The sequence below is a fragment of the Panthera pardus genome, unplaced genomic scaffold (assembly GCF_024362965.1).
Source record: "Panthera pardus isolate Hobbes unplaced genomic scaffold, ASM2436296v1 HiC_scaffold_7, whole genome shotgun sequence".
NCBI lineage: Eukaryota > Metazoa > Chordata > Mammalia > Carnivora > Felidae > Panthera > Panthera pardus.
Genome location: NW_026527002.1, coordinates 82,081,326 through 82,089,941, shown reverse-complemented (window position 1 = coordinate 82,089,941; position 8,616 = coordinate 82,081,326). Strand labels below are relative to the sequence as shown.

Below are 8,616 nucleotides of genomic sequence, written 5' to 3'. Positions count from 1 at the left end.
CCGGGCAACCTGCGGCTCGGAAGGAGCCTGGGAACAGCGTCTAGCCCCGGACCGGCGCGGCGGGTAGACGCGGACCGTTCGGCTGCAGCCCCCGCCCGCCGAGCCTCTAGGTCGTGTCCATCCTGGGTAAGACAGGAGGGTCAGAGCCGGGCCCCGACGCTCTGGCCACGGCCGGAACCCCAGGCTCGCGGCCCCAGTTTCCGGTCGGCGGAGGCGCTCAGGGGCCCGAGCCCACGGAAGCGGGCTTGGGGGCCGGGGCCGGACAGGAGATGGCGCCGCCTGCGGGTGGCGCGGCGGCGGCCTCGGACCCGGACTCGGCCGCGGTGCTCCTGGCTGTGCACGCCGCGGTGAGGCCGCTGGGCGCGGGGCCGGACGCCGAGGCACAGCTGCGCAGGCTGCAGCTGAGCGCGGACCCCGAGCGGCCCGGGCGTTTCCGGCTGGAGCTGCTGGGCTCGGGACCCGGCGCGGTGAGTGGGGGCGGCGGGGGCGCGGGGCCCTGGGCCAGTCCCCTCCGCTAGACAGCTTTGTGCCCTTGAGCAGTTCGCTTTCCTTTGTTGCCGTTTCCTCGCCTGTAAAGTGGGGGTAAATGCTCCGCTACCTATCTTTATAGGAGTTCTGTGAGGGCTTCTTAAGGTGATAGGAGTAAGGGTCTTAGGACGGGGCACGTGGCCTGTAAATGTTACGTCGTGCTCCTTTGGTCATCATGCAGGGTGTGCTGGCGGGAGGCACTGAGCCCGCACTCTCCCCTTCCTCAGGTCAGTTTGGAGTGGCCCTTGGAGTCAGTTTCCTACACGGTCCGAGGTCCCAGCCAGCATGAGCTGCAGCCCCCGCCAGGAGGGCCTGGGACCCTCAGCCTGCACTTCCTCAACCCTCAGGAAGCTCAGCGGTGGGCAGCTCTAGTCCGAGGTGCCACCATGGAGGGACAGAATGGTTAGTGCTCTGGAGCGAAGACTCCTTTTGGCTGGCCGGGCACTGCGAGTGCTGGGAGAGAACGAAAGTAGCCCAAGCCCCCCCAGGCCTGGATGGGGGACGGAGTGGGGAAAGCTGGGCTCACCGTACCCCCTTTTGTGTCCTGGGAAGGCTCCCAGGAGGGAGAAGGTGGAGAAAAGGAGAACAGGCTGGAAAGCTTGAAAAGCTGGAGCCTGGAGTAGCAGACAGATGTGGAGGCCCAGCAGGCAGGCCCTCAGGGTCTGGGCGAGGAGTGCATCAGGAGCGATGGAAACGTACTCAGCGGAGAGTGACAGGTTCAGGTTCGAGCTACTGAAGACTGGTTGAGGGGCGCCTGTCGGTTAAGTGTCTGACTTCGGCTCAGGTCTCATCTCACCGTCCGTGGGTTCCAGCCCTGCATTGGGCTCTGTGCTGACAGCTCGGAGCCTGGAGCCTGCTTTGGATTTTGTGTCCGTCTGTCTGTCTGTCTGTCTCTCTCTCTCCCCCCACCCCCTCCCGCGTGCATGCGCACTCTCTCTTTCTTGCTCTCAAAAACAAACATTAAAAAAAAAAAAAAGTAAAAGACTGGTTGAGACCTCCCTTTGTGTGGGGGTGGTGTAGCAGATAGGGCTGGAGAGAAGGATGTTTTCAGAGATGCTTAGGAGATGGAATTGGCTGGATTTCATGGCTTTTAAATGGAAGAATTCATGGTTGAGACAGAAAGCTGGAGAAACAAGGTACTATGGAACTCCCAGACAGAGGACCTACGTGGAAGGGAATGGAGGTGGCTAGGTTCTTACACATCCGTGGGGAGAAGAACCAGGTGGATCTGGGTGGGGCTCTGGAGAGGTAAAGATTGGCAGTAGAAAAGTTCAACCCAGGTCACCAGGAGAGAGAAGCAAGAGAGGGTCTGACAGGTAGATAGTGCAGCAAAAGGAAAGGAAAGGAAAGGAAAGGGCCCGCAGATGTGTCAGAAGATCTGCCAGAGGGAAAAGAAAACCTTACTGTGCATCGTGAGAGAGGCCCAGACAACAGAGCACTCGCAGAAGGAGAAAGTCGTCCTTCGTTCGTTCGTTCGTTCGTTCGTTCATCAGATGTGTATCCCGGCACCCGTTCTGTGCTGAGCATGTCAGGTCTTGGAGACTTAGCATGAATGAGACTTGGACTTCCTGCCCTCTTGGGACTTGATTTCCAGAGAGAAGGAGAACATATAACATTGGTAAGCATAGACTTGTGCACACAGCATAGCATACGGGCTTCTGGAATCGCTATGTACACTTGATACTAGTGTAACCTTGTACATCAAATAAAACATTTAAGTTGGAAAACAAGTAAGTAAAATTCTGCCAGATGGTGGAAGAATAGAAGAGAGGAGTTTGCAATTTACACACATCTTTTTTTTTTTTTTTAAGTTTATTTATTTGAGAGAGAGAAAGACAGAATCCCAAGCAGGCTCCACACTGTTAGCACAGAGCCCAACACGGGGATCAAACTCGCGAACCTGTGAGATTGTGTCCTGAGCCGAAATCGAGAGTCAGATGCTTAACCAACAGAGCCACCCAGGTGCCCCGGGAGGGGTTTGCAATTTAAAATTGGGTGGCAGGGAAAGTCTCATTAAGGTGATGGTTGAACGAAACTCGAAGGTCCTCGTGTGATCACACCCACGTGGCCGGGAAGCAGCAGGTACCAAAGTCCCGAGGCAAGTGTGTGTGTTGTGTGTGTATGTGTGTGTGATCTTTGGGACTAGGTCAAGGCTGGGCCAGGCCTGGTCCTGGGTGCTCAGGGGTCCTGTTCATCACAGTGGGCAGATAGCTCAGAACACTGAGGGCCTGAGGTCGTCATAGGAGCTGCAGGACAGGTAGGCGGGGCCTCAGGAGGAAGGTAAGGGGAGACACAGGTGCCCCGCCAGGCAGTGGCCCAGGGGGTTTGTTGGGGATGGGAGCAGCCCGAGGTGTTCTGTGCTGGTGGTAGAGCCAGTTGGGAGGAGGGGTGTCCCTGAGGGCACCAAGAGACTACCTGACTGCAGGCCTCCTGGTGAGCAAGAAGGGGCAGGCTTCTGAGGACCTGTTTTGGTTCCGCAGTGAGGCCAAGGGAGCATCCCTGGCTGGCTTAGAGGGCATGTAGAGGCCAAGGGAAGTGGCCTGGCTTCTTTGGAGGAGGGGCATAGGTGAGGCTAGACAGTAGAAGCATGCAGAAGCATTCCAGAGCAAGGAAAAGCCAAGTGGAGCTTCAGCTCTGAGAGGAGTCGGTAGGAACCTTTTAGGGGTTTTTGAGGGCCAGGATTGGGTGGGGGGAGGCCTGGCTTAATGTGTGGCCAAACGCCAGGGAATGGGCTATGAGCTAGGAGGTGGCAGAAGTCCTGGAAACCTGGTCAGCAGAGGCCTGGGTGAGTAACTCGGCTTGGGGGCCGAGTCACAGGAGACCCCAGCCCAGCCCTCATCTTCCCTCCTAGGCAGCCTGCCCCAAGCCCTGGGCCTAGAAATGTGCCCTGTTTCCCCGCCCAGTCCCCCTGGAGTGCCCACACTCCGGGCCCCACAACCCAAGGTGGATCTTTGCTGGAGCCCTGGAGACTTGATGGAGAAAGGTAAAGGCAGGTGGCTGGAGGGGGTTGGAAGCAGCAGTCTGTGCTCAGCCCTGATGGCTTTTTGTCTCTCCCTGCAGAAGAGCTGGTGGGGCGCCTGGCCCAAGCCATCGAGGGTGGGGACGAGAAGGGGGCAGCCCAAGCAGCAGCCACCCTGGCCCGACATCATGCGGCTCTGAGTGTCCAGCTCCAGGAGGCCTGCTTCCCTCCTGGCCCCATCAGGTGAGGTCTTCTTTACTCTGCCACCCTAGCGCTCCCGGGTCCCCGTGCTCCCTCCTGACCTATACTCTGGCCCAGGCTACAGGTGACAGTTGAGGACGCCGCGTCCTCTGCCCACGTCTCGCTGCACGTTCACCCCCACTGCACCATTGCGACCCTCCAGGAGCAGGTAAGCATGGGGTCGGGGGGAGCCCTGTGCGGGGCAAGGGGCCTTCGAGTGACACTGCCTTGATGCTCCGGCCCCAGGTGTTCTCGGAGTTTGGCTTCCCACCAGCTGTGCAGCGCTGGGTCATTGGGCGGCGCCTGTGTGTGCCCGAGTGCAGCCTCGCTTCCTACGGGGTCCAGCGGGATGGGGACCCCGCTTTCCTCTACCTGCTCTCAGCCCCGCGAGAAGCCCCAGGTCAGTCCTTGGTGCGGATGGGATGAGGAGGGGAGGCGCAGCCTGACACGCCCCTGAGCCCCACCTCCTCTTCCACAGGACGCAGCCCTCAGTGTCCCCAGAAGATGGATGGGGAACTGAGTCGCCTGTTTCCTCAGTCACTGGGGCAGCCCAGAGCTCCTCTGCCAGCCACCTCCAGCCTCCCCAGCCCCCTTCAGGTAGGTGAGGGACTGGGTACCCTGGGCCTGGGATTCTCTGGGCACCAGAAGGAAAGGGTAAGCAGCAACGATTTCCCCACCTCCACAGCCTGGCTGGTCCTGCCCTTCCTGCACGTTCATCAATGCTCCCAGCCGACCCGGCTGTGAGATGTGCAGCACCCAGAAGCCCTGCACTTGGGACCCCCTTCCCGCAGTTTCCACCCCACTGGCAAAGGTACCAGAGGCTGAGGAAGGGAGGGGGATGGGCAGGGGGCTAGGACAAGCAGAATGACTTCTCTTTCCCTCACCCCCAGGTCACAAGGAGAGAGGATGGCCCTGTCCCTCCAGGCTCAAGGTCCCTGGACCCCCTCCTAAAACTCTCAGGAGACCTTTGCTGACTGCTTGCTAGGGGTCAAGCCAGGATTGTGGAGGGGCCACAATCTGGAGTCATTAAAGGCACTTCTGAGCCAGCTGAGTACCCCTTCCTTGTGCCTTTGTGCGGATCGGTCTGCTGGGAGGACGGAGTGTGGGCATAGCCCCCTTGGGACTCAACTTGGCAGAGGCAGGGCCTGGTTGTCAGCTGGTGGGACAACCCAGCCAGGCCCAGGTGACTATACTTAGCCTCCAGATCCCAGAGATCCTGGAAACACATGGGGCTGAGATCTCTTCCCAGAACCCAAGGGCACACAGAGCCCCCTCCCTAACACCTGGCCATGCCTCCTGTTGTCCACCCGGAAACCCTCAGGCACACCCTCTCCTTGCTTCCACCTGGCTCTCACCCTTCCCAGTGGCCACCAGTCTTAGGTTATTCCAGCCAGGATGCTCCTCACGTTCCCTCCTGGGGACAAGAAAAGCTCAGAAGCTAGGACCCGAGTGCTGCCACCGCCACCCTCCCCTTGCCCTCACAGCCTACTCCTACTGCTTGCCTCGTTTTTCTGACCCAGACTCACCCCAGCCGCCCTGTGGGTTGCCAGGAGGTGCTGTCCCAGAACACCTCTACCCTGCCCCCTCCAGTTGTCCAGCCAAGAGATCAGGAGCACACTCTGGGTGGCCTCTGCCTAGCTCTGCCTCCTTAGCACTGCTGCCGGCTGCCTCCCTTCCCCACCTCCAGTGCTGCCTGCCACCTCCCGTCCCCAGCCTGTACACGGCAGTGTCAGTCACACTGCATGGGACAACCCTGAGAGCTCGAGAGCAAAGGTCTTAGTCCCAGAGTCCCCTGCAAACGTGTGCTCCCATCACACAATAGCTCAAACATGTGTTGAGAAACTTAATTTATTTCCATGATGGGGGCTGAAGGATCTGGAGCTAGAACCTGGTCTCTTGCCCCTTTCCCTCTTGTCCCAAAAAAAGAGGAGCTTGGCCAAGCGGGCCAGCTGAGGCCTGAACAGGTCCAGGGTGGCTCCTTGGCTTGTGGGCCTGTTCAGGCAAGACGGCAAGCAGACGTTGGGCAGGGTCACTTGGGTGGCCGGTATGCCAGCTTCCGGCTCTTCAGGACTGACCACTTATGCCGCTTCATGGCGTAGACCAGAGGCAATAGCAAGCCCATCATCATCAACATCTGGGGATGAGGCAGCCTCAGAAGAAGGAGGCAGAAAGGACCCCAGCCCATTTCCCAGCCCCTCTCCCATGCCCGGCCATTTCACCTTGAGCCCCATGCGTTTGCGATGGTCATGCTCTGGCTCGGATGCCCAGCGCAGGAAGGTACACACATCCTTGGCTACCTGGGACATGGTAGCTGGGGTGCCTGAGCCAAGAATAAGTGTTAAGGGCTGCCCTTGGGGGTCCCTCCCCAACCTGGTACAGCCCTAGAGCAACCTCCTCCACGTAGCTGAGATGGGGTCCAGACCAAGGCTTCAAAACCAATGGGACCCCCCCCTCCCCCCAGCACGCAGGGGCCTGGGCTAGACGGGGTTGCGAAGGCTGCCCGTAAGCTGGCTCGGTGCTGGAGCCAAGAAGAGTGCACGACCTCTTTCTGTGCATGACACAGAAAGCATCCCTGGCAGTGGGAAAAGGGAGACCCGGCTTGTCCGCCCCCAGGGTGGGGGCTGCTCACCATCGTCATACTCCAAGACCTCAGTGTAGATGGGAGGAGCCATGCCGATGGCCTGGCCAGGAAAGTAGGGGTTGAAATAGAGACCTTCTCGCAATGACACACCGGTGGGCGGCTCGCAGTAGCCGGTTAGCAGGGAGAAGACGTAGTCCTCACCACCGTGCCTGGGACCAGATCCATGCCTCCTCAGCCCCGGCACAAGGTGGACTTTCCTGCCCCCTCCCCACACCGCCCAGCAGGCAGCCAGCGTACCTAGCTCGCACGATGTAGCTGAGGTCAGGGGGCAGTGCTCCGTTGTTGGCTGCTCGAGCGGCCTCAGGGTTGGGGTAGGGTTTGGGGAAGTAGTCAGACAGCTTCCCCGGCCGCATGAACATCTCCCCATCCTCGTTGGGGCCGTCCTGAACCTCCACCTGCCACCAAGAGCCCCGTCACAGCCCTGCCGTCCACCGCAGCCGGAGCCCCAATCCCCGGGGTCCTCCTCATCCCCAGGCCCACACCTCTTCTGCGAGCGCCTTAGCTTCATCTTCTGTGTAGCAGACACCCACCAGGTGGCGGTAGGCCACGTAGTCCATGCTGTGGCAGGAGGAGCACACCTGCTTATACACCTGGAAACCCCTCCGGATACTAAAGAAAGGGATAGGGTTAGGGGCCGCCAGGGCCTCCGCCCCACCAGGCCTCCCAGAAACCACCCCAGTCAGCCGGCAGCACACCTGGTGTGGTCCAGGGAAGACAGGAAGCCACGGTGGGACCACGGATAGCTGGGGGGGTGCAGCTCCAGGTCACTGGCGCTCACGGCCGAATGCAGAGCCACGGCTAGCCCTGCACCCCCTGCCGCCAGCATGCCCAACGCTGAGAGCATCACTTTCCGGCCCCGGGACAGACCGGCCTTCGACGACAAGGACACTGCCTGCAAGAGCCCCGCTCAGCGCCTGCCAGAACACCACCCGGCCCTACCTGGGGATCTGACTCTCAGCGCCTGCCTCTCCCCACCCATGCACCCGCACCCGCCAGCTCCTGCGGAGCACCACTGCCCACCCCGCTCCAGCCCGCTGCCGGCTCCTCGACCGTGATTCGGCCCCGAGGAGGGGGCGCAAGGCATGGTTTGGGATCCGGGGCTGGGGATGAGGTCGATGAAAGCAAGGGTGCCGGGGCAGGCCAAGGTCACAAGCCGCGGTCCGAGGTCAGGCTGAGGTCACTTCAGGACGCAGGCCGTCTGGAAGGCCGGAGCGGGAGCGGGCCAGGGCGCGCCCCCCGGAGAAAGCCCCCGGCCCCGAGCCGGCAGCGAGCCCGCCCCGCCGCCCCCCACGCTCGGTACCCGGCGCCTCCGCTGGTCGGGGGCTTGGGCGCCTGGTCCTGCTCCCCGGCGCCCCATATCGGCAGGCGGCGGGGGTCCGGCGGGGGCGCCGGGTGGCGGAGGCCGCTCCCTCGCTGCCGGGCCCGCGCCCAGAGCCTCCCCGCCGTGACCTTCAGGGGCTGCGGGGCCACACGGCGGCCGGGGCCGCGGCCAGCGCTCACCTGTGGCGTCCGCAGCGGGAGCTGGCAGGGCCGCGCGCCGCACAGCAAACTCCGGGCCCGCGCGCCCGGCAGCCCCGCGCCCCGGGGGCCCAGCACCGCCCCGCGAAGCGAAGCCGCCGCCGCCGCCATGTCGGCCCTCTTCAGCGCGGCCGCTGCTCCCGTCGGCCCCTGCGGCGCCACGGGAGCCCAAACGTCGCGAGAGCCTGGGAGGGCAGGGGCGGGCCGGGGCCTGTCCGTCAGGTAGTCGTGGAAACCGGAAGTAGGGTGGGAACCCGTGGTGTCTTCCTGCGGGCGGCACCTGCTGTCTCGGCCTGTCCGCTGCCCGGACGCGGTTCTTCCGGCCTGGGCGGTGCTTAGTCCTTTACGCTCGGGCCCCTCAGCCCGGCGTCCACGGCATCTTCGAGGCCATCGCTCACTTTCGTCCAGCAATATTTCCAGACCTGGCGCGGTGGCCATCCGTGTCGCAGCGCCTACAGACCCCCAGAGCGAAGGGGCGGCCTGCCGGGGCCAATCAGCAAGGTGGGGTGGGGGTCTCGCGGCCCACTGCCGCGGTCTCTTTCGCCCCGGTCAGGGTCCCCACTCCGGTGGAGCGTGAGCAGTGCCGGAAGGCTGGGGCCTCCGGGCTGCTGTCCCCCACCCGTCCCGGCCCACACGCGTGGGTTGTGGTGGCGGTTCTCCAGGCTGAGCAGGGGTTTGACAAGGATTTATTAGGCACTTATTATTACCCAGAAACTGTCAGATGCAGGAG

General features: G+C 62.2%; 2 protein-coding genes across 4 annotated transcripts; one reads left to right on the top strand and one right to left on the bottom strand.

Moving 5' to 3' along the window:
- The first annotated feature begins 9 nt into the window (after window positions 1-9).
- SHARPIN (SHANK associated RH domain interactor) lies at window positions 10-4,778 on the top strand. Of its 3 annotated transcripts, XM_019435078.2 has the most exons (9): window positions 12-467; window positions 756-930; window positions 3,380-3,511; window positions 3,589-3,730; window positions 3,806-3,896; window positions 3,974-4,127; window positions 4,206-4,324; window positions 4,413-4,538; window positions 4,618-4,778. In XM_019435078.2, the coding sequence occupies exons 1-9, from the start codon at window positions 270-272 to the stop codon at window positions 4,699-4,701; spliced, it is 1,221 nt and encodes a 406-aa protein (XP_019290623.1). In that variant the 5' UTR covers window positions 12-269; the 3' UTR covers window positions 4,702-4,778. The 3 variants fall into 3 exon arrangements, with proteins under 3 accessions (XP_019290625.1, XP_019290623.1, XP_019290624.1); XM_019435080.2 differs by lacking the exon at window positions 756-930 and having other exon boundaries at window positions 10-467; window positions 3,384-3,511; window positions 3,813-3,896; XM_019435079.2 differs by lacking the exon at window positions 3,380-3,511 and having other exon boundaries at window positions 13-467.
- A 779-nt stretch (window positions 4,779-5,557) lies between these two features.
- LOC109258332 (cytochrome c1, heme protein, mitochondrial) lies at window positions 5,558-8,037 on the bottom strand. The gene is made up of 7 exons (XM_019435077.2): window positions 7,869-8,037; window positions 7,064-7,260; window positions 6,851-6,977; window positions 6,606-6,763; window positions 6,357-6,517; window positions 5,947-6,047; window positions 5,558-5,861 (listed from the first exon to the last, which is right to left on the bottom strand). The coding sequence occupies exons 1-7, from the start codon at window positions 7,995-7,997 to the stop codon at window positions 5,757-5,759; spliced, it is 978 nt and encodes a 325-aa protein (XP_019290622.1). The 5' UTR covers window positions 7,998-8,037; the 3' UTR covers window positions 5,558-5,756.
- Window positions 8,038-8,616: the final 579 nt, after the last annotated feature.